The 26,123-nt window shown below is 34.0% G+C and overlaps 3 protein-coding genes across 4 annotated transcripts in view; 2 read left to right on the top strand and 1 right to left on the bottom strand.

Moving 5' to 3' along the window:
- The window catches only part of LOC133175864 (TBC1 domain family member 9-like), a 66,982-nt gene that overhangs the window by 18,057 nt on the left and 22,802 nt on the right, over positions 1–26,123 (top strand). For both annotated transcript variants that reach the window (XM_061311005.1, XM_061311004.1), the window contains 8 exons: positions 775–883; positions 7,722–7,816; positions 9,026–9,120; positions 9,459–9,605; positions 16,812–16,923; positions 17,723–17,783; positions 23,103–23,288; positions 23,885–23,995. In XM_061311005.1, the coding sequence (XP_061166989.1) occupies positions 775–883; positions 7,722–7,816; positions 9,026–9,120; positions 9,459–9,605; positions 16,812–16,923; positions 17,723–17,783; positions 23,103–23,288; positions 23,885–23,995 (916 nt within the window). The remainder of the gene's footprint in view (positions 1–774; positions 884–7,721; positions 7,817–9,025; positions 9,121–9,458; positions 9,606–16,811; positions 16,924–17,722; positions 17,784–23,102; positions 23,289–23,884; positions 23,996–26,123) is intronic.
- LOC133175867 (uncharacterized) overlaps positions 1–26,123 on the top strand; it is a 169,173-nt gene that overhangs the window by 128,924 nt on the left and 14,126 nt on the right. The gene's annotated exons all lie outside the window — the stretch shown is intronic.
- LOC133175896 (uncharacterized) lies at positions 20,582–22,482 on the bottom strand. Its single transcript, XM_061311032.1, has 2 exons — positions 22,164–22,482; positions 20,582–21,063 (listed from the first exon to the last, which is right to left on the bottom strand). Exons 1-2 carry the CDS (start codon positions 22,447–22,449, stop codon positions 20,624–20,626), a joined length of 726 nt encoding a protein of 241 aa, XP_061167016.1. The 5' UTR covers positions 22,450–22,482; the 3' UTR covers positions 20,582–20,623.

Raw genomic sequence — 26,123 nt, 5'->3', positions numbered from 1 at the left:
TATTTTTCAGTTCTTTAACTTCAGACAGTTTTCATATAAAATTTCATTTAATTGAACAGTCAGGTAATCACTGCCCCGCAGGACCTGACATGCATTGTTACTTGATTCTTTATACACATAGGGTCATCATGACCTTTCCTTGGTCTTAGCTTTACAATAGACAACAGCTGTATGATTTTCATTACACTTATGAAAGACTTGAAGAAAAGCATATACAATCTTGCATTATTCATAACTGTGATGGACATAAGGGAATTGGCATTAAATGGCCGCATTGCATAAATGTACAATCAAACATTGTACAATAGGATCCAGGAGGGATAGCTGGCATACCGACTAATAAGTACCGGGCAAAACCAGTGGCCCTGTGTTGGTCACAGATCCTGTTGCTGGATGGTGGGAAAAGGAAGTGCTACCAATTAATCAACTCGTACCAATGTGACTCTTTTTCCCTTTTGGATTATAACCAATTTGTTCTACTATTAGTTTTAACGATATTGTAATGTGCTTCCGTCAATTAAATGAGATTAATTTGGTATAAAGGCAAATTAATCTGCCTTAAATTCATCAAATTGGAGAAAAAACATTTAAAAAAAAAATGTTATTCCATTCTTATGTACATGGTCATGACATTGTGTTGCTGAACACCAGCATCTATGCCTGGTCAACAACAGATTGAAATTATGCAATTATATGTATTTATTTACCATTTTGTAGATCAAGGTTGTTTTTTTTTTGCCCAAACATGTATTAATTGACACATGTATTTTTTAGGGGTGTGTGTATGTACAGAACTCACAAGACCCAGGACCTCATTTTACAAGGACTGCCTGAGAAATTTAGAGGGGAGATCTGGATGCTGTTTTCTGGTGCCATAAATGAGGTACAGCAGGAAATTTAAGATAGTTTGTTGTCTGTTGAACAAAGTATTGTAGCCAAGTTGTCATGGATCAAATCTTTTGTTGTCTGTGGAACAAAGTATTGTAGTCAAGTTATCAAAGATGGAATCTCTTGTTGTCAGGTGAACACAGATTTATTGTCAAGTCGACATGGATGGAATTTCTTGTTGTTTGTCTCCTGCTTCATTCATTTTGATCAACTCTTGTAAAGAAATTTCTTCTTTGAAAGTGTACTTTGTTCAGGGAACTTCTTAGTAAACTTAACGCAAATATTTTTCAAGTGGCATTAAAGAACAATAATGAAGTGTTAATAGAATACGTGTATATTTGTGAATTGATGTAATAATGGCATCTAATAATAATGAAGTGTTAATAGAATATTTTTGTGAAATAATGTAATATTCATATGTAGGATAGTAGGATACCAAAAAAAATCACCAAACTACATGTATGCCCAATGAATCTCACACATGGCATTGAATAATGATGCTAATTTTGAATTTGACCATTCTAAGTGAGAATGAACAGAGCTCAAAATTCCACCAGAAAGTACATGTTCTGTTAAAGTGAACATCATAGTTTTTATTAGCTCACCTGAGCCGAAGGCTCAAGTGAGCTTTTCTGATCACATTTTGTCTGTAGTCCGTCTAGCTGTCTGTCCGTCTGTCTGTCTGTTTGTCCGTCTGTAAACTTTTCACATTTTCGACTTCTTCTCAAGAACCACTGGGCCAATTTCAACCAAACTTGCCACAAAGTATCCTTGGTAAAGGGGATTCAAATTTGTTCAAATGAAGGGCCACGCCCTCTTCCAAGGGGAGATAATTAAGAATTCGTGAAAAATTAATGGCATCATTAAAAAATCTTCTTCTCAAGAACCACTGTGCTTGAAAACATGAAACTTATGTGGAAGCATCCTCAGGTAGTGTAGATTCAAATTTGTTCAAATCATGACCCCCGGGGGTAGGTGGGGCCGCAATGGGCGATCAAAGTTTTACATAGGAAATATACAGGAAAAATCTTTAAAAATCTTCTTCTCAAGAACAGCAAAGCCATACTTGGTCATATTTATATGGTAGCATCCTCAGATAGTGTACATTCAAGTTTGTTCAAATCATGACCCCCGGGGGTCGGGTGAGGCCACAATGGGCGATCAAAGTTTTACATAGGAATATATAGGAAAAATCTTCAAAAATCTTCTTCTCAAGAACAGCAAAGCCATGATTGGTCATATTTACTTGGAAGCATCCTCAGGTAGTGTAAATTCAAGTTTGTTCAAATCATGACCCCCGGGGGTCGGGTGGGGCCACAATGGGCGATCAAAGTTTTACATAGGAATATATAGGAAAAATCTTTAAAAATCTTCTTCTCAAGAACAGCAAAGCCATAATTGGTCATATTTACATGGAAGCATCCTCAGATAGTGTACATTCAAATTTGTTCAAATCATGACCCCCGGGGGTCGGGTGGGGCCACAATGGGCGATCAAAGTTTTGCATAGGAATATATAGGAAAAATCTTTAAAAATCTTCTTCTCAAGAACAACAAAGCCATCATTGGTCATATTTATATGGTAGCATCCTCAGGTAGTGTAGATTCAAGCCTGTTCAACTCATGACCCCCGGGGGTCGGGTGGGACCACAATGGGCGATCAAAGTTTTACATAGGAATATATAGGAAAAATCTTTAAAAATCTTCTTCTCAAGAACAGCAAAGCCATGATTGGTCATATTTACATGGAAGCATCCTCAGATAGTGTAGATTCAAATTTATTCAACTCATGACCCCCGGGGGTCGGGTGGGGCCACAATGGGCGATCAAAGTTTTACATAGGAACACATAGTAAAAATCTTCTACTCAAGAACAGCAAAGCCATGATTGGTCATATTTATATGGTAGCATCCTCAGATAGTGTACATTCAAATTTGTTCAAATCATGACCCCCTGGGGTCGGGTGGGGCCACAATGGGCGATCAAAGTTTTACATAGGAACACATAGTAAAAATTCTAAAAAAAAAACAATTTGTTAAGAATAGCAAAGCCATGATTGGTCATATTTATATGGTAGCATCCTCAGATAGTGTACATACAAATTTGTTCGAATCATGACCCCCGGGGGTCGGGTGGGGCCACAATGGGCAATCAAAGTTTTACATTGGAACACATAGTAAAAATCTTTAAAAAAAACTATTTGTTAAGAATAGCAAAGCCATGATTGGTCATATTTATATGGAAGCATTCTTAGATAGTGTACATTCAAGTTTGTTCAAACATGACCCCTGGGGGTCGGGTGGGGCCACAATGGGTGATCAAAGTTTTACATAGGAATACATAGGTTAAATCTTTAAAAATCTTCTACTCAAGAACAACAAAGCCATGATTGGTCATATTTAAATGGAAGCATCCTCAGATAATGTAGATTCAAATTTGTTCAATTCCTGACCCCCCCCCCCCCCCCCCACCACTTTTATATTTAAACTTTTCAACCTTTCAAGATTGAAGTGATTTCTGCTTTTTCCTAGCCATAGTGCTCAGGTGAGCGATGTGGCCCCTGGGCCTCTTGTCTTCAAGACTCTTCAAATTTATATTTTGAAAATATTTTTGTGCTGCTATTTTTTGACAACAAATTTCACTCTTTAATTGCTTTACATTGTTTGATAACAAATGTTACCAAAATATCTTAAGTTCAAACATTTATTTTACATCTCCTTGCTGGACCTGGTTAGTGGAATTATATATACATATTCACATTTGCTGATGTTGTTTCAGTCTCAATCATGCCAGTAAAATATGGGTTTTTTACAACAAAATTAAATGCACATGGCCAATATTTAAACTAAATATCCCCAGGGAGACCAAAACTGTGATCAATACATGTAATAGATTTAAATAATAATAAGTAAGGAATAAATGTCTATATTTGATGTTTGTGAGGATGATAACTAATCCAGAAGTGCAGTATCTTTACCCTGGTTAGCTCACCTGAGCTGAAAGTTCAAGTCAGCTTTTCTGAACACATTTTGTCTGTCTACATATATGTAGCTGTCTGTATGTCTGTAAACTTCTCACATTTTCGACTTCTTCTCCAGAACCACTAGGTCAATTTCAACCAAACTTGCCACAAAGCATTCTTGGGTAAAGGAAATTCAAGTTTGTTCAAATGAAGGGCCACACCCTCTCATCCAAGGGGAGATAATTCAGAAATAGTGAAAATTTGATGGCATGTTTTAAAAATCTTCTTCTCAAGAACCACTGGACCAAAAGAGTCAAAACTTATAGAAATCATTCTTTGCATAGTGAAGATTCAAGAATATTCAAATAATGACCAATGGGGGCAGGGTTGGGCCACAATGGGGGATCAAAGTTTTACATAGGAATACACAGGAAAAAATCTTTAAAAATCTTCTCATCAAGAATAGCAAAGCCATGATTTATATGGAAGTATCTTCAGGTGGTGTAGATTCAAGTTTGTTCAAATGATGACCTCCAGTGGTAAGGAGGAGCCACAATGGGGGATCAAATTTTTACAAAGGAATGTATAAGAAAAAAATCTTTGAAAAAATCTTTAAAAATCTCCTTCTCAAGAACAACAAAGCCATTTGTTATATCCTCAGGTAGTGTAAAATTCAAGCTCCCCCCTCCCATGTAAACTTTTCAATACTGAACTGATTTGTGCTTTTTCCTAGCCAGTGTGCTCAGGTGTGCAATGTGGCCAATGGGCTTCTTGTTATTATATGCTCTCAGATTGAAATAAATTCTTCATTTACATGCATTTGCAAACTTCAACATTAATTTCGTACAGTTTTCCACAGTTTGAAATAACACATGTTGTTGACAGTATTTTCCATAACCTCATATTAATTTTTTTTTCACAGTTTCCATCACTGTATAAGATTATGAAATAAACTGTCTTTAGATATTCAGTATAAACAAGTCATATGTATTTAGAGAAAGAAGACCAAAGATTTCATCATCTTTTGCTCTATTTGTCAAAGATCAGAAAAGTTTATGACCATGGAAAAGTATTCATTGTTTGTCAATGTGTTTTTTCTGCAAACAAATTCAAATTGATACTTCTAAAGTTTTGGTTCAATATAAATAAAACTTAGCATGCTAGTAGACAACATCAAGGTTACATATAATATTACTCTGTATATGCCCCTCCCCTCCCCCTTTTTTTTTTTTTTAAATTTTGATGAACAGTGTAGCTATTGTTTCTAAAGTCTTGAAATTCTTTCAAATTGCTAATCCACTTACATATGGGTTTGATTTCAGTTAAACATGCTACATAAGTAGACTACATTAAGGCGCATAGTTTTATTTATCAGTTATTTGTTGAATGGTAAAGCCATGATTGCTAGAATATAGAATTAACTATGAAATGATAAAAAAAGAAATTGCATGTCCCTACAGTATTTATTTGATTTCTTGATATCAGTTAACTTTGTACACAAGAGTCTACATGAATATACATGAGTGTGTTGACTGTATATCTGTGTAGGTTTTTTAAACACAATGAACAGTTTTGCTATGATAACTTAAATTATAATTATCTGTACATGCCTTTCAAAATTTTTGGGTACACTGTATCTCTCCTACAGTTTTGCTCTGATTTCAATAAAATGTCAATAAAACTTGGTGAACAGGAACAAGTAGGCTACATTAAGATACTAGACAATTCCCTTTATTAGTCTTTGATTTTGAAGACCAGAACTCTTTTAATTTTGGTCTGATTTAAAAGTAATAAAAATTGTAAGTTAACTTTCTTGATTATTTTGAAAGGAAGTTTGTCACATAATGAAGGTGTCCCATTCCTCCTTAAGTCATACATGATATTGATCACATAAATACTGTAAGTCCTCATTTGAATGGTTTTTCCATTTTAGAAGGAGCATGTGGGAAGTTGACAATTCATTGTATTGAATTATTACCCTGGTAAAGAAATACAAAATGCACATATTACTTGGACTTGGTGCCTTTGAAAAAAGTAGAACAAATGTGGGAAGAAGACAATGATTATAACAGTTGTTGTGCTGTCTGAGTGAATTTCTATTTTCATCCTTCATTTAATAATTGTCATCCAGCATCTTTAAATTTTGAACCTTTTAGAATAAATCTTCTCACATAAACCATTTTTATGCCCCGCCATGAATATGGCCGGGGCATATAGTGTTTGTCATGTCCATCTTCTGTCCTTCCATCCTTCCATCCTTCTGTCTGTCTTTCCATCGCACTTTGCGTTTAGCTCAGTTCAAAGCTCATTTTCAAAGAAACAATCCAAGAAATTTTCATCAAACTTCATATGCTGATAGATATTGATGAGAGCTATGGAACTGCATCAACATGTTTTGACCTTGACCTTTCCTTTGACCTTGACCTCACTTTTCCTAAAGTAGTATTTAGCTTAGTTTTAAAGATACCATTCAAGATATTTTATCAAACCTCATATGCTGATACATACTGATGAGAGCTATTCAACTGCATCAACATTTTTTGATTTTGACCTTTCCTTTGACCTTGACCTCACTTTTCTTAAATTAGTGTTTAGCTCAGTTTAAAAAAAAACCCATTCAGGATAGTGTTATCAAACTTCATATGCTGATGCATACTGATGATAGCTATTCAACTGTATCAACATTTTTTTTACCTTGACCTTTCCTTTGACCTTGACCTCACTTTTCTTAAATTAGTGTTTAGCTCAGTTTTAAAAAAAACCATTCAGGATAGTGTTATCAAACTTCATATGCTGATACATACTGATGATAGCTATTCAACTGCATCAACATTTTTTTTTACCTTGACCTTTCCTTTGACCTTGACCTCACTTTTATAAATTTGGGTTTAACTCAGTTTTTAAGAAACCACTCTTAATATCTTCGTAAAACTTTGTATGCTAATACATACTGATGTAAGCTTTTCAACTGCATCAACATTTTTTGACCATGACCTTTCCTTTTTACCTTAACTTCATTTACTTTAAATTAGTGTTTAGCTCAGTTTTAATCTATTCAAAATATTTTTATCAAATCTTAATATGCTGATATGTATATGTGAGAACTATTCAAATGCATCAAAAATTTTTGACCTTGAACTTTCCTGTGACCTTGACCTCACTTTTCTTAAATATGCATTTTGCTTAGTTTTAAAGAAACCATTTAAGATATATTTATGTAAGCTTATGCACTTATACATAATTTGGTGAGAATTTATTATCTATATCCAATTTTTTAGATTTCAATTTTAAAGAAACTATTCAAGATATTCTTATCAGATTTCATACACTAATACAAATTTTCATGTTGCATTCCTAATATACCCTCGGCGGGGCATTCATGTCCTATGAACATATTTCTAGTGGAATAAATTGTCTCACACAAACTACTGGGCCATGCATGTTCAACCAAACTTGCTTCAAACCAGCTTTGATCATCTCAGTAGCACATTAGATGACACATTTTCTTCTCACCATTGCAACTTGAATTCAGTTTCTGGAAGAAAAAGGTAGTATTTTGGAAAGTCTGGTGATCATGTGGGTATTTTGTTGCTCATGATCTTGAGTTTTGTCAGGCCCTTAACTCAACAGTCAAGATCATAATCAAGGTTATATGGTGATAACCAGAGGCAAATTGTGGAAGGGAAAGGTATCTAGTTGTTACTGTGTAAACATTATAGGCGACATCCAGTAGCATGAAGTGAAGCAATGTCTAATTCTTATTCCAACCTGCATATTATACAACTTCTGCTGTTATGTTTTGTTAGAATTCGTACAATATATGAACATTTATATGTGTAATTCAGTTTTTATGCCCCGCCTTTGTCTTTCAGATGGCTACAAACAAAGGATATTATAGGAACATGGTAGAACAAAGCCTTGGGAAGTACACTCTAGCTAATGATGAGATAGAGAGAGATCTTCACAGGTTAGATAATCTATGTATAGTTGTAGGATAGAGATCTTTATGTTAGATAATCTGTGTGTAGTGAACAGATAGAATTCTTCTTGTTAGATAATCTATGTATATAGTTATAGGATAGAGATCTTTATGTTAGATAATCTATGTGCAGTGAACAGATAGAGATCTTCATGTTAGATAATCTATGACTGTATAGTTATAGGATAGAGATCTTCATGTTAGATAATCTGTATAAAGTGATGAGAGATCGAGGAATCTTCACATGTTAGATAATCTGCGTGTAGTTATGAGCTAGAGATCTTCACAGGTTAAATAATCTGTATGTAGTTACAAGATAGAGATTGTCACAAGTTAGATGATTTGTATGTGGTTATGAGAAAGAGATCCTCAAAGAGATCGATAAATTTTTATGTAGTTAAAAGATAAGATTGTCACAGGTTACTAGGTAATTTTTATGTAGCTAAAAGATAGAGATCTTCACAGATTTGATAATTTGTATGTTGTTACAAAATCTTCACAGGTTAGATAATTTGTATGTAGTTATAAGATACAGATCTTCACAGATTAGAGAAACTAAATGATATCTTCACAGATTAGAGAAACTAAATAATGACTGAGATATAGATCTTTACAGCCTAAGAAGTCTTTTGTGAAGTTCAGATGTTAGTAAAAATGCCAGTGATAAGATGGAGGGTTTTTATTGGTTAGGAAAGTGAGCTACAGATCTTTGGCTAGAAATAGGTGTGAAAATGGGAAATTTTATAGATTAGACCACAGGAGTTCGCATATCTATGAATTTTACCAAATTTTTCAGTAAATATAAAAAATAAGTAATACCTATAATAATCATGTTATTATTATATATAGGTATTATGTATTTTTTACTGAAAATTTTGGTAAAATTGATAGGTACGCGAACTCCTGTGATTAGACAAAATGTCTAGTAACTAGAAAGAGAATTTTACAGGTCATGGAAAATACTTCAAAATAGTTGAAAATATGGCTGAAAAAAGTTTCAAAATTAAAGAAATATTTGGAGTTTATTTGTTTCAATATCTACATATACTATTTGAAAGTCTTTAAAAAATCATATGGCTATACCTGAAATAATTCTCAAATAAAACTAAAACCCTTTAAGATTTAACAAGAATGCATTTAGAAATTCAATTTTATATTATCCCTATGGATTATAATGGTTTAGATGGGTTATTGTAGGTCACTGCCTGAACACCCAGCCTTCCAGTCTGATCTGGGGATCAGTGCTCTGAGGCGAGTGTTAACTGCTTATGCCTGGAGAAATCCTACTATAGGTAAACTAATTGTGTGGACACATAGCAGGCAAATTGTTTGCATGATTATAATAAGCAGCTACCCCTCTACAGAAATATGATTGATGCCTCCCAGGACCTGAGGGATTATGCCCAGGGAGGGGCTAATTTGATTATATATATATTAAAATTTTATATTATACATTGCACCGCATCATCTTTATTCCTCATCTTCTAGTAGACATGCAAGCTGCTTGAATATGAATGTTAAGGCCTATGATTCTCTTGTTCTTTTGTTTTTATTTTTTTTTGGGGGGGGGGGGGGGGGGAAGCTTTTGCTGGGCAATGAATAATTATATAATGACCAATGTTATTTTTAGGTTACTGCCAGGCAATGAATATCGTCACCAGTGTATTACTGTTGTATGTTAGCGAGGAGGAGGCGTTCTGGTTATTGACATCCATTTGTGAGAGACTGTTACCCGACTATTACAACACTAAGGTGGTGGGGGCGTTGATTGACCAGCGTAAGAGATTTTTTATGCTCTCTTTTATTTCTTTATCCATTCTTGTTATTGAATAGCAACAAAGTATCAGAATTATTTTCATTTTGCACAAAGAAAAGATGTAAGTAATATATGTACCTGTCTAACCATGTATTTATATGTAAAATCATAGTTAAACATGCACAGTAAGCATGTATATAAAGTAAAATCCATGGTTAAACATGCACATTAAGCATGTATATAAAGTAAAATCCATGGTTAAACATGTACATTAAGCATGTATATAAAGTAAAATCCATGGTTAAACATGTACATTAAGCATGTATATAAAGTAAAATCCATGGTTAAACATGTACATTAAGCATGTATATAAAGTAAAATCCATGGTTAAACATGCACATTAAGCATGTATATAAAGTAAAATCCATGGTTTAACTTGTATCTTCTTAATTATGAGACAGTATTTACATTTCCAAATATTTTTCTTTAAGATTCTTTGCATATTAGAAAAAGTTTACGTTCTCATGAACTACTATGGGTTGAGTAAGAATATTTCCATTGTGATGTAAATGAAATCAAAAAATAGTGCAAACTTTTTTGTCTAAAAATGATCGTTGAATGACAAAAATATGTGGCAAGTCATCAGAAAAATAATGTAAATATAAGATATGAATTAAATTTTTGAGAATTCATGAGGTACATGACTACAACGCTTCACACCGGCATATTTATCATGAAGCATTAAAGCGCATGTCCTCATAAATTCTCGAAAATTAAATTCATCTCTTAAGTAATACATTCAATAGGTGTGGCCAATGCTTGAATTAGATCACTCAGACAAAATGAAAAAAGGATAATAAAAAGATATTTAAATTTGTAAATGGAAGTGTGAGGAGTAATTGTCTATTTCATTTGTGTATTTGTTATTTTACTTGGTCTGGTGATGTCATCATGACCCTCATTAAAAATCTTTTAAACCATGTAAGATTCTGTAAGGATGGGAAAATGCAGCTCTAAAAGTCATGTAAGAGGAGAATCAGGAGGTCATGCTTGACACAGATAGCCGAAACCAAGACATGATTAATCATATCAATATGCAAACATTCTCAGGTAGTGCAGATCTATTCAAGATCATTTGAATCAGTGCCCTCATAGTTAGGGGTGGGACCACAAAAGGGAATAAAATTTTACGTGGGAATTTATAGAAAAAATCATTTTAAACCCTCTCAAGAACCACAATGAAAAGTCAAGTATTAATATGCAAGCATCTCATTTATTGAAATTAAAAAAAATCTTTTCAAGAGTAGGTGCAGAACCACACTTAATCCTAAATATGCAACCATTGCAAAGTTATGTGGATTCAAGTTATACTCAAATTATGGACCCTGCATGGGTTAGGTTTGGGCTTAAATTGGGGATCAAATTTTACACAATGCATGTATACAGGGAAAACAAATTCTCCAGACTAGCACAGCCACATATAGCTATATTTCATCGATAATGAAGAATCCCCATGTTGTGTTGGGATTCAATAAAGTTTTGTTTAAACATGTCCCCATGGAGCTAGGTAGAGGCCACAATATGGGATCAGAATTTTTCATGGCAAGAGGGGAAAAAACCTTTCAAGAATCTTCTTAAAAAGTAGTTAAGGAAAACTGCAGTTCTTTTAAATACAACTAATGTACTTTGCTGTAATTTTTTTTCTTGACCTCTCTCTAGATAAAGAGAATTTACAGATATATTACTTTATTGGCAAAGACTTTTTTTTATAAAAATTAATGTGATTTGTTAATAATTTATTATTTTATATACCGGTATTTAAAAAATCTTTATTACGTTTAATTTTATGAATGTCCCCTACCTAAAGGACAAATGATTCAGAAGCGAAAGTTAAATTAACAGTACAATCTTTGTACTTTGTCATTTTTTTTAGCTCAGCTGAGCCAGAAGCTGAAGTAAGCATATCTGATCAAAGTTTCAAACTATTTGTCTGTCCATCTGTTGCTAAATTGTGAGTTTATTTTAAGTTCTTCTGCAGAATTAGCTGCCTTACTCATATTTTCAGTACAAGGAAGGTATGCATTTTATTTAGTTGTTGGATAACTAATTCATTAAGAGAGCCAATAGGAATTCAAAGTCACTAGTCCTGTGGACTATTAATTATGTTTTCAAATTTAGTGTATACCCCTTAATGAATCCAGGATCAAAGTTTTACATCTGAATGTAAAGGGTAAAAAAAGCCATTACAATTTTTTTTCTTGAGAAAAGCAAGGCCATGATAAGTCATATTTAAAATGCAAACATCTCGGGGGATGCAGATTCAAGTTTCTTCAAATCATGGTGCCTGGGGAAAAAAATCAAAGATTTATATGGAATTAAAGGGAAAAAAATCTTTAAAAATGTTGTTTTCAAGAAAATTAGGGCCATTAATAAACATATTAATGCCAAGCATCTTCAAGTAGAATAAATTAAAGTTTATCAAAATAATCATGGCCCCTAGGGGTTAGGGTGGGGCCACAATAAGAGAACATATTTTAACATGGGAAAATACATGTACCTTTTAATATCTTCTCTTAAGAACAGCAGATTAGTCATATTAATATGCAAGGATCCTGGTTAAGTGTTCGATTTAAGTTTCTTCAAGTCATGGCCTCAGGAGGTTGGGTGAGCCAACAATAGGAATTCAAGGTTCTATATATAAAAATGTACAGGGAAAAAGCTAAAGATCCTCTTCTATTAAAGAACAACAGTGCCATGATTATTAGTCTTAATTATTAAAATATGCAAGCATTCATAGCTTAAGTGCAGATTTCAAATCATGGCCCATGGGAATAGGGTTGGGCTACATACAATAGAGGATCAGAGTTTTACAACTGGAATACAGGGGAGCCTTTTTAATCTGGATGCCAATAATCTGGACATCTCACATTCCAGATGAATTTGTTGGGAACCACATTAACATTTACATATAAATGTACTAAAATGAAAAGTTTGTTTCAGTAATCTGGATGCATCATTTATCTGAACAATTTGCTTGCATGGGAGCACAGAAATCAGGATTAAAAAGGCTAGGAAATTAAAAAAAAAAATCATTAAAAAGTAGCAGGGCCACACTAAATCATTTGATTAAACATACCTAAGTTGTGTGGCTTCATTTTTTTAGGTCACCTGAGTCACTCAGGTGACCTATTGCTATCTGTTTTTGTCCGTCGTCGTCCGTCGTGCGTTTACTTTTGAACATTTTTAACTTCTTCTCTAGAACCGTTCAACCAATTTCAACCAAATTTGGTATATAGCATCTATGGGTGAAGGGGAACAAAAATTAAGAATTTCATGGTCCCTTCCACCCCCCCCCCCCCCCCCCCCCCCGGGGCCTGAGGGGTGGGGCTAAAACCACCAAAAATAATGCAATCTTTAAAAATCTTCTTCTTTACTCCTGGACATCAAGCAGTCAAACTGTTGGCATCATTGTAATAAGCATTGAGCCCTCTACCAAAATTGTGAAATTCATGGCCCCAGGGTCAGGGGTTCTGGCCCCAGGGTGGGGCTATATAGATCATATAGTGAAAGTGCATTATTTCTTTGAAAATCTTCTTCTTTGCTCCTGGGTATTAAATAAAGTTACTAAGTACATAGTTATGATGAGCAAGAGTGCTTCTTCCAAAATTGTGAAATTCATGGCCCCAGGGTCAGGGGTTCTGGTGTTAGGGTGGGGCTCTATTGATTATATAGTGAAAATGCATTAATTCTTTGAAAATCTTCTTCTCTGCTCCTGGGTATTAAATAAAGGAACTAAGTACATAGTTATGATGAGCAAGAGTGCCTCTTCCAAAATTGTGAAATTCATGGCCCCAGGGTCAGGGGTTCTGGTGTTAGGGTGGGGCTCTATAGATTATATAGTGAAAAAGCATTAATTCTTTGAAAATCTTCTTCTTTGCTCCTGAGTATTAAATAAAGTAACTAAGTACATAGTTATGATGAGCAAAAGTGCCTTTTCAAAATTGTGAAATTCATGGCCCCAGGGTCAGGGGTTCTGGTGTTAGGGTGGGGCTCTATTGATTATATAGTGAAAATGCATTAATTCTTTGAAAATCTTCTTCTCTGCTTCTGGATATTTAATAAACTAACTAAGTACATAGTTATGATGAGCAAGAGTACCTATTCCAAAATTGTGAATTTCATGGCCCCAGGGTCAGGGGTTCTGGTGTTAGGGCGGGGCTCTATCAACTATATAGTGAAAATGCATTAATTCTTTGAAAATCTTCTTCTCTGCTCCTGGGCATTAAGGTGATAAACTAAGTACATAGTTATGATGAGGAGGTGGGCCTCTTCCAGAATTGTGAAAGTCATGGCCCCTGGGTCAGGGGTTCTGGTGTTAGGGTGGGGCTCTATTGATTATATAGTGAAAATGCTTTAATTCTTTGAAAATCTTCTTCTCTGCTCCTGGGTATCATTTAAACAAACTAAGTGCATGGTTATGATGCATAAGGATGCCTTTTCAAAAATTGTGAATTTCATGGCCCCAGGGTCAGGGTTCTGGTGTTAGGGTGGGGCTCTATTGATTATATAGTGAAAATGCATTGATTCTTTGAAAATCTTCTTCTCTGCTACTGGAGATTATTTAAACAAACTAAGTGCATGATTATGATAGACAAGGATGCCTCTTCCAAAATTTTTAAATACATGGCCTCAGTTTTTGGGGTTCTTGAGGGGGGGGGGGCTCTATTGATTGTATAGTGAAAAAGCATTAATTCTATTAATTAATCATTAATTAATCCTGTCTGCTCCTTAGTGTTGAGCTGATAAATAAATTGCTTAGCTATGATGAAAATGGGTACTTTGAACAGAATTTTTAAATCTTGTGGTCCTAGGGTCAGGGGTTCTAGCATAATGGGGGGGGGGGGGGGGGGGGCTTTTGATAATATAGTGGAAAAGTGTTAATTCTTTGAAGTCCATAGTTATGATGATGAGGGTAACTCTTCCAAATTTGTAAATTTCTTGACCCTTGGTCTTGGGCTCTGGTGTTAGGGTAAGGCTTTGTTGAATCTGTAGTGAAAATGCATTGTACCTGTGAAATTCTTCTCTGTTTCTGGGCATATCGGAAGCAAACTGAGTAAAAGTTTAAATGATATGAGTAAGCGTATTTCTACCAGATTTTTAAACATCTGGACCATTCGTCTAAGCATTCTGGTCCTTTGCAGGGCTCTATTAACTTGTATTCTACTGAGAGAAGCTATTCCCCTTTTCCATTCACCTTTGATAATTAATCACTGTAAATAATGTATTTGAAAGGTAAATAGAATAAGATAATTATGCAAGAATGTTTATCGTATAATTCAAAAAGTACTGTCTTAGTTTTAATAATCAGGTAGACCTATAAGTAATAGATAAATAAAAATGAGACAAAAGTAACTTATCTTATTTAAAGTTCTTCAAAGACCATAAGAGAGGTCAATGCTAGAGGCCTTAATATGGGTTTAAAAATAGTACAGAAGCACTAATAGTTTGTTAATAGTCTGCATGGTGATAGTGTTAAGTGGGGGACAGATTAGAACTTAATTTATGAGTTGATACTGAATACTAGACTAATTATTTTGTTGATCCTGATCTTCCTACTTCTCTTGCTTTAGGGCAACAATGTGTCATCTGTCAGTTTATTTAACTTCTAAATTGTTGTATTATACTCAGGTGACCGTTAAGGCCCTTGGGCCTCTTGTTCTTCAAATAACAGTCCCTTGGATATTAGGGTGGGTTAAAATGGGGAATCGATTAATTTTACATAATGCATGTTCACAGAATAAAATCTTTAAAAAAAATCTTCTCCATGAAAGCCATCTTAGCCATTTTTGTATTGAAACATCCCAATGTTATATGGATTCAAGTTCAGTTAAATCATACCCTTTAGCCTAGACTGCATGGGGCTGTTATATGGTGTCAATTTTTTTTTGGGGGGGGGGGGGATAGAGAGAACAAAATCTTTTTAAAATTTTCTGAAGAACACAGGGCCAAGGTGACCCAGGTGAGCATCGTTACCAAAGACCTCTTGATAAATATCTTGTTTTTATTTATCAGAAAAAGATGACTCAATTGGTTGAGTTTTTGTTTGGCCTATGATTTGAATTTTATTTTTTTAATAAATAAAAGTATTAACATTTAATTTTGACATATGTCATCAAAATAAGATACGATGAAATGAAAATTAAATTATCAGGTATATACAGTGCACCTGTATATAATAAATAGAATAAAACCTTTTTAATAATTTTAGAATATTCATTTTTTTCCCACCTCAGATGTAATATATGTTAGAAGGGGTTTATTGTTTTAAATTTATGTTTTCTGATCTGTCTCATTATCTCTCCAGAACATTAATCTTGTCCACAATATTTGATCTAAATTAAATATAGAGGCTTTATATTTGACCAGACTGAAGGTCAAGGTCATACATGTACATCTGGGCCAAAGCCATATAAGGACTGTTACACAGCAATATATGTCCCGTGGTTTAAATCTGAGTCTTGTTAGTTTATGTTTATATGACATGTATTGTGTTGATGATTTTGCATTCTAGGTTGATAAGAAAAAAAAACCCACCCAATCATGTGACTTTTGACATGCCATAAATTTTTAGCATAACTGAAAGATGAAGTTAGATTTTAATTGTCTGAATTAATTTGGAGATGTTTTTGAGGACCTCATTCATGATTTCTATATAATTGCAGATGTTTTGAGGTCGACCTCATTTATGATTGGCTATATACAGGTATTTGGAAATGTTTCTGAGGATTCATTCATGACTGTCTATATAATTGCAGATGTTTTGAGGACCTCATTAATGATTGTCTATATATTTGGAGATGTTTCTAAGGATTCATTCATGATTTTCTATATAATTGCAGATGTTTTGAGGACCTCATTAATGATTTCTATATATTTGGAGATGTTTCTGAGGATTCAATCATGATTGCTTTTATAATTGCAGATGTTTTGAGAACCTTGTTTATTATTGTAAAAGTTTTGAGGACCTCTTTATTGATTGTCTATATTTTATAGATGTTTTTTAGGACCTCATTTTTGATTGTTTATATTTTGTAGATGTTTTTGAGGACCTCATTATTGATTTTCTCTATTTTGTAGAATGATGTGTTTGAGGACCTCAGTTATGATTGTCTATATTTTGTTGATGTTTTTGAGGACCGATCATAAATGATTGTCTATATTTTGTAGATGTTTTTGAGGACCTCATTAATGAGAACCTCCCAGCCCTGCATCAGAAGTTGGAGGTCCTTGGTCTCCTCAGTATGATCTCCTTGTCCTGGTTCCTTACTATATTCCTCAGGTACTGTGTATAATATACTCCATCCTTGTAAGATTATTATAACTTTATCAGATTATACTTATTCCGTAAGAGTTAGTTTTTTTTTTTATCTCTAAACAACAAGTGAAATGCCCCATATGTGTATATATGTGTCGGTCCATATAATGTTGTGACACAAGATAAAGAATACTGTTTGGTCCTGCGGTCTCATTTTAGCTACAGATCTAGAGATGCATGGTAGTCAGAGGATAAAATCTATTGATTTCAGGATGGAATTCACAATTCGGAAAGTAACATTTATGTGACTGTAATCTCTCAGTCACATACTTGCTTCAGAACGAGATGCAAAATTGCCACCAAAAAGAGGCTTTTCAACTTTAAGGGTCAAAGATCAATGGTCAAAGACATAGTTACATAATTTAAGGAGTACTCCTGTCATACCCGCTACAGGGATGCATCTTGGATATTTTTGATAATGTGTAAATTACGACATGGTGATTAGTAGCTAGCATTTAATATTGCACTTTTTTGGGGATGAGAAAGTTAATGAGTGGAAACTTTGATGATTTTGTCAGTCATTAATTTCGTCAACATTTATGTTTAGTCAAACTTTCCATTTATGTATTCTTTCTTCAAAAAGACAAAACTTAATTATGTTGATTAAAAATCCGATTGGTGGTATATGACATTGTTAACAAATGTTGATATATTTTCCCTCTTAAATACTATAAGAGTTGATGGATAAGTACTGGTAGATATTATTTGTTTGTACTGATTGATGACCAATATTTCACTCATTTTTTTATTCTTTTTTTTTTAGTGTGATGCCATTTAACTGTGCAGTTTGCATAATGGATTGTTTTTTCTATGATGGAGCCAGGGTATGTAGATATGATTGGTTGTACAAAATTTTTAGTTTTATGAAATACTTTTTAAAATTTTATACAAAACACTAGCCTGGGGCTTCTGAATATTATTATTGCTGAATATTTAACTTCTTACATTTACTGCATAATGGCCGGAGGATGTTAAAAATAATATGAACACAATATTGAACCCCTTCAATGAATTCAAAAGAAATATCGAGATATGTTGGCCATAAAATTTGAATCTGCTTCAAATTTTATTGCATAACTGAGGTAGAAGAGGGTTATTAAAGATATTTTAGATGGGAAATATTGGATTCTGTCAAGTTTAATGGCCAATAACTGGAGGTTAACAACATGATATTAAAGTTATAAAATGCTAAAACCCCTAGACTTTATTGCTGAGTTGTGATTGAGAGGTTGCAAAACATAAGAAATATCATTTAAAATTCTTGAAACTGCACACATTACATCTGAATTGGGATGACCTTATATAATTCTGATCTCTTTTGTGCCAGTAGCCCAGTAGTACTTTATATTTTGAGCTATAATATCTTGACACCGCCCCCCCCCCCTTCCCGAAATACACAAACGCACACACACCACACTGTTACAAATCATTAATAAGTAATAATTTAGGGGTTCAGTAATTTTTGACATAAATGTCTTGGACCTTAGGAAGCTAGAAGCTCCTCAAGCAATAATTAAAGGTTGAGTTTATAATAGTTCGATTAGGGGTGCAACGATACACTAACCTCACGATACGATACATATCACGGTATTCAGTTCACGGTAAGGGGACGTTTCGCCCCCATTGACGGTTCGCGCCAAGACCATTCGCCCCTCAAGACCTTTCGCGCCAAGACGTTTCCATGGTTTCGCGCCGAATTTAATCTACATAACGATGTATTACGATGTTTTAAGATAAATATTTATATATAAGGTTAATATTGACTTTCTTAAAAAAATGTTCTAAAGTTACTAAAAAAAATTTCATGTTTAAATTGTTGAAAATAGGCTTGTACCATAATCAAATGTATAATTACCCATGTGCAGATATAATTATGTTTATTCAGATTCAGTTTTGTAATTAAGGTGTTATAACTATAATTTGGAGACTCTCCATGTCAAGATGAAGAGGAGAATTAAATTATGAGACGGCCGGTGTCAAGTTCATTTTACCGTTGCTGTATAGGACGCACACTGACTCCAATTTTCTTTGTGATTTTGAGTAATGCTATATAAGTACTTACCAAAAATATATTTCTCAACAGGAGTTCATAAAAAAATCACGTCTGACAATTTCTTTTTTTCTTTAATTCTAATATGGTTATGGGCGGGGGGTGGGGGGTGTTACACAGCTTGATATAGAGATAGATTCTCAGTTTTTATTCTACAAGTTTATTTTGGTATGCATCATCTATTAATATTTCCCCCATACGGGCAAAATTATCTCAATCAGATCTTCAGAGTGTCACGTCTTTAGCATATTGATTGAACCAATGGATTGGATTAATATAACACAGTACAAAAGTTATTAAGAAGTTAATAATTGCTGTTAACAAGTGATCATTACCGCATAATTAATTAATTGATCTTCGGCGCGAACCGCGTCTAGGGGCGAAACGTCTCAGCGCGAATGGTCTTTCGGAGCGAACCGTCCCGCACTCCAGTTCACGATACGATACGTATCACGATACATGACAAGGTTAAAAGTCTTTCAAGTTTGTCATCATATTTTTTAAAACTTGACAGGGTTATACAAAATATTCATATTTTTTAATAATAATTAAAATAACATTTTGTTAACTTGAATTGGATTGTTAGGTAGATCTTTGAGTTGTGACAACATTCTAAACCAATGATGAACATTTACAGGGAACTACGGGGACCTCTCCTAATAATCTTCCTTTTAAATTGGAATGAAAAAGGAAGACATTCATTCTTTTATTCCTTTTATTTACGTAGAAAACCAGTTGTCATATTTCTTGTGTTAATACGTTTTAGTCAACAAGACAGCGAATTTTCATCGAAATACACACGTGATGGAATATCGTGTATTACCAAAGAATACCTTTAAAGATCTAAAGGGTTTATCATTTGTCTTAATATCTGTAACTTATAATCACATTAAGTCCTTCTCCGTGTTAATTCTGAGGTCTGTAAGATGCTGGAGATGAGTTAAACTGCCATAAATGCGTTATCGGCGACCTCACGTTTTGGGCGGAAGCCATTTTGAAATAGTAAAGAAGGAAATAAAACGGACAAAACGGATAATTCTGGACCGATTGAACCGAACCGCGATATCAGTTTAGCGTATCGTGAATTGAACCGTGGAAAAATATACCGTGATATACCGTCACACGGTTTATCGTTGCACCCTTAAGTTCGATCCACCCACCTAAATTTGAACTAGTAGTATTTGAGGGGGGTTCAATGAATCTTATAGTCATCATAAAGCCTCATTAGCCTTAGAAAGTCAGTATATATGCATGTATCACATAAAGATATGATATTTGAACCTGGCCCCTTTCAATATTTCACTGTGAAACAGGGAACCCATGGTTAAAATATGGCTTATAATATCTTGGTCACTGTATGGGTTCAATAGTTTTAGAGGTCTCAGTATTTTGAACCAGGTCTACAGCTACTCAGTGAACATGCATTATGTCAGGGGTTGTTGGAGATGTTACAAAGATGGGATTATTAAACTAGTCACTGTAAGAAAAGGAGATGTTTCACTATTTTGACATACTGAACAAAAGGAACTGATTCTTATATATATATATATATATATGTCTCAATGCTCAGGTAGTTTATTGAGTAGAGGTATAGATGTGTGACAGCATAAGAAGTCAAATTCTAGTAATCTGCCACCCAGAGAAGGTGGTTAGTGCCTTGGCATTGCTGACAATATTACATGTTTCACTATGGGGATTGTTCATTTCCACAAAGGCAGTGTCACCGTGGTTCATGTATGTTATGAGAAAACCGGTTCCTGAACCACTCTCAATAGAATTGGAACCAGTTGCCTTGGCATTAGAGGAAGTCATACTTAAGATGAAGCCATTTTTTAACATCCTGGTACTGCACCAGCTGTCATGTCGAACAGCAGTGACCCAGAGAAAGGCATAGATACCGTCTGTTGGTGCTGTAAAAATTCCACTACTGCTGTTATAGGCGTTTCCATAGTTACCAAGAACATTGTTGTATAGAAGCGTGTTCCCCACATGATTATTTCCACCCAGGTTGTCAATGTAGGCACTGAAGGCAACATAGTGGCTTGTCTGTCTATCTGTAAAAACATGAATGTAGGACACTGTATTAAGAAACTTTGATTGCCTTACGAATGAAACAGGATGTTATTTAAAAATTGTTTGTTACAAAGCCTTCTGAAATAAAGCATTCATACATTATGGTAATATTTGAAGCTGTGACTACAATATTTCACTAGAAATTCAAGTTAGGACATGGTTGAAGCAAAACCATTCTGATGTTTCCAACTTTCCATAGGAAACTGTTCCTGAAGTGGGGGAGTGAGGGAGGTGTCTCTAAACTAACCAAGTTTATTGTTTACAATGCTAGAGAAATGATTTAATATCTTTTAATGACAAATGCAGCATTTTTCTTTATAATAGAGAGATGATGGAAATTAAACTCATACTTTATTTGATCGGAAACTTCTCATGACCAGGGGATGTCTTCAAAATCTTACCTAGAGTCATTGGGACAAGATCCTGCAAGCTAGGTTACTAACAACGAATATGTGAAATTTAAATGTAGAAAAGCTAATTGCTTTTGCAATAGAGAATTAAGTGTCAAAGCTTTTATCCAAGAAGGGGTCTGATAATGTGTGTCATTTACACAAAGTCAAGGTCATTTGGAAGAAACAAATTTTTTGGTAAAGACTTTGCACTCAGAAAATCTTGTTGCAATGAAATATTTCCTTAATTTACTCTTTAATGTTTTGCAATGTTTTGATTACACATACTTGTCCAAAAATGAAGTGGATCAGTATCATATATAAATGTTTCATGAGATGTGTACTTAGTGGTGTCACAATTTGAGGAAACTGACTAACAATTAAATGCTCAATTTTTTTCTCTATCTGTCTTTATCACTTTTTTTTTTTGAAAAACATTTATTGTCAGTTCTATTTCACAGTTACCTGGAGACTGATAACATGACAATGAAGGTCAAATTCAAAGATGAATACCATCAAACCTCAACTGGATTTTTTCAGGATAAAAATTTAAAAAAAAGAAGAGTCCTTGTCAAAGAATTGTTCCTTACTAATGTCCACCCAAACTGAAATATTTGGTTGTGCTCCCCAAACTGAAATTGTTTCCTAAGGGCCTGAAAACAGTGACAATTTAAATAAATTATATGTTGTACCTTGTCTGGGTTTGGAAGGACATTGATGGGTTATATAACGGCAGATGTCTAGAGATGACTCATTTCCTTCCCAGGTTGTTGTCATCAGCTGATGGAGCCACTGACTGGTCTTGTAAAGTTCAGAAGTCTTTAAATCATTCTCCTGTTTTAGGTCAAGAATTTGCTTTTGCAGTTCACCTATAGTTTTCTGGTTTTCCAAATTTTTGGCTTCCATATCAGAATATTTCGCCCAAAGAGGAGATATTTGTTTCCTTATTTCCTCTTCAATAACATCATTAAAATCCATCTGGGACAAAGAAACGTTAACAATACAACACAAAAGGAATAACATCAAACAAGGCATTGTGTATTTGATTATAAATCTTGTGCACGAAAGAGCTTGTCAATTGTGTCACTAAATGTACGATTGTGAACAAATAGAAAAGACCTTGTGAGAAAATGACCATTTGTATGTAGGCACTGGGATTTTGCAGTACAGTGAACTGCAGACATTCAATATTGACCTTGCAGCTAGTGCTGCCTTGTAGGGTTATCTGAAATCACTCACATAGACCAAGAGTGATGACTTGTCTGTATATATTGTGGGGGTTTTAATCTGTGGGTCATGAACTACATAGAAAGTAAAATTTACATGTTGCCCACATGATTTTATCTATCATAGGTAGATATTAAAACAGACAGACTCAAATGAATGGAATATGAATATAATTGGTTCCTTGAGTAGATATTTTTTTATAACTCATCATGACATCCTGAAATGTTTTAGACCCCCTTCATAAATTCAATTTAATACAATTTGTCATATGCCATTTAGACCAAAAGGGAATATATTAAAGTTTTACAAAGGAGAAGGCAAGAAAATAATAAATTGGCTCAGGAAAGCTTGTCATGTGACATTCAGGTGACCATTAAGGCCTAAAGGTCTCTTGTTTTATTTAGGTCATCTTTCAAGTAGCCTTGACAATCCTGGACAATAAGCAGGAGGAGTTATTGGAGGCCAGAGAGGAAGGGGAAGCGATGACCATACTGAGTTCTTACTTAGAGAACATCACAAATAAAGATTCCACAATGCCTCATATTGCTCACACTAGCTCCATGTGTGGGAGTCTGTCTGAAAAGAAGGAGGTAAAAAAATCGTTTAGTGACAATTATCAGGAAACATCCCAGATGTAATCCTTAAATTTCATTGGGGGATACTATTACCAATGAAATGTTTCAGTTCTTGAATATGACCTACATTTTAAAAAGTTTATTTAGAGCATTCTTTTCATAATTATTGTTTTCAAGCAATTGCAAGTCATATATAAAGTGGGGCTAATATCACTGTTAGAAAAAAATTGTGTCTGGTCCATAATTCCCCATGGAAGAATATTGAAAGTTCAAACTTTACACAAAATTACTTTCATCCTAAAGGTAAATCATGACCTTGACCTAAAGTCATTTGGGCAAGTTCAAGGTCTCTTTGAGAAAAATGCACTTGGGCACTTTAGAAAAAAAAAACTGTAGTGGGGGGTGCATATTTTTGTTGAGTTTCCTTATAGTAATTCTAGTTTGTTTTTAGTATTCATTCAACTGTGTAATAATTCTAAATGTTTAAGATTTAATCTTTTCAGAAACATGTGTAATGTTACACCTGTTCATTTTACATATCTTAAAGACATCTTTTGATGTAGCTATATAAACATAATTTTCAAATACCATTAATATTTTTGTTTTTCTAGCCAAGTGTTGATGTAGCTAATTTGATAGATGATAGCTACAGAAAGTATGGACACATAACCAACCAAGACATAGACAAACTAAGATTAAAGTACAGACTTCATGTAGTGCAGGTTAGTAGAGACAATGTAATAACTAACCAAGACAAACTAAGATTGAAGTACCAGTTGTACCTGTAACAAATTTATGAAACTCAGCATCATTCATTAATTTTATGATTGTATTGATATTTGAATGATCAAAATCTTGAGTCCTTGGAGTATGTCAACAGAAAAGTAGGTCATTGTGACCTACTTTTGGAATTTATGGTTTTATTTAAATATTGAAGCTACTATTTGGCTTAGAATCATTAAACTTTGTCAGTTGAAGCATCTTGAGTCTTTGGAGTATGTCAACTGAAAAGTAGGTCACCATTACCTACTTTTTAAAATTTTCTTGCTCTATTTAAATATTCCAGGTACTAATGGACTAAGAATCATTAAACTTTTGAAATTTTGTGACTATATTTAAATATTCAAATTACTAATTGGCTTAAAATTAACCTTTGTCAGTTGTTGCATCTTGAGTTCGCAAAGTACGTCAACTGAAAAGTAGGTCATGGTGAAATTGAAATTTTATTGCTATATTTGAATATTTCAGGTACTAATTGGCTTAGAATCATCAAACTTTGTCAGTTGATGTGTTACAGTGATTTTCCTACACCCATTTTAGGTCCGAATATCGGCCCTTTCCCCTATCAAAAATTACCGATTTTTTCCCAATTTCATTTGCTTTTTTCCCAAAATAAAACCGTTCTTGTTTTTGTTATATTAAATTTTTTTTATGTAGGACTTATCTAAAATAGAACACTATTGTTCTCGGTCAATAATAGTGAAGAACAGCTGATTATTTTGTGCATTTACAAGACGTATTTTATTTATTTTATTTTACCTGTCAATTAAGGTTAATTTCAATCTTATTAATTTTTCCCAATTTGACACAAATGTCGATAATTTTTCCCAATTGTAAAGGCCCAGGCCCCTTTTTAAAAAGTGTAGAAAAATCACTGTTTGAGTCCTCAGAATGTGTAAACTTAAATATAGGTCAAAGTGACTTACTTTCAGAATTTCAAGGCAATATCTAAATATTTCAAACAATAAGAGACTTAAAATCATCAAACTTTGTCAGTTGAGGCATTTTGGGGCCTTGGAGTATGTTTACAAAAAAGTAGGTCACTGTGACCTACTTTTGGAATCTCATGGCTGTATCTGAATATTTAAAATAATAAGGGGCTTCAAATCATCAAACTTTGTCAGTTGATGCATCTTGGGTTCTCAGAGTATTTTAACCAAAATATAGGTCATGATGACCTACTTTTGGAGTGTCTAAATAAATAGGATACTTAGAGGCTTCAAAAAGGAGTGATAGCTAGGTTATACAATTTATCTGAAGAGCTATTCAAGGCCCTTGGGCCTCTTGTATGACTATTGTGTTATCTAAGGGTTGACAAACTGTACTCCTCAATATTTTGATATGTGTAATGTAAAGGTTGATACACTGTACTCCTAAATATTTTATGTCGATAAAAGGGTTGACATACTGTAGTCCTCAGTGTGTGATGTAAGGGTTGACATAATGTATATCTCAGTATTTTTTGTGTGTGTATTTTTTGTAATATAAGGGTTGACATACTGGACTCCTCAGCATTTTATGTGTAAAGTAAGGGTTGACAAACTACTCCTCAGTATTTTATGTGTGATATAAGGGTTAATTGACATACTGTGCTTCTCGTATTTTATGTGTGACGTAAGGGTTAACATACTGTATTCCTCAGTATTTTATGTGTGATGTAAGGGTTGACATACTGTACTCCTCAGTATTTTATGTGTGATGTAAGGGTTGACATATTGTACTCCTCAGTATTTTATGTGTGATGTAAGGGTTGACATATTGTACTCCTCAGTATTTTATGTGTGATGTAAGGGTTGACATACTGTACTCCTCAGTATTTTATGTGTGATGTGAGGGTTGACATACTGTACTCCTCAGTATTTTATGTGTGATGTAAGGGTTGACATATTGTACTCCTCAGTACTTTATGTGTGATGTAAGGGTTAAGACATACTTTACTCCTCAGTGTTTATGTGTGATGTAAGGGTTGACATGCTGTATTCCTCAGTAATTTACGTGTGATGTAAGGGTTAACATACTGTATTCCTCAGTATTTTATGTGTGATGTAAGGGTTGACATACTGTACTCCT

Source organism: Saccostrea echinata, unplaced genomic scaffold, assembly GCF_033153115.1.
Source record: "Saccostrea echinata isolate AGI-Se365-2 ecotype Australia unplaced genomic scaffold, CSIRO_AGI_Sech_v1 ptg000064l, whole genome shotgun sequence".
NCBI classification, from domain to species: Eukaryota; Metazoa; Mollusca; class Bivalvia; order Ostreida; family Ostreidae; genus Saccostrea; species Saccostrea echinata.
Note: the sequence above shows the minus strand (reverse complement) of the source record. Positions and strands in the feature narration are given on the sequence as shown.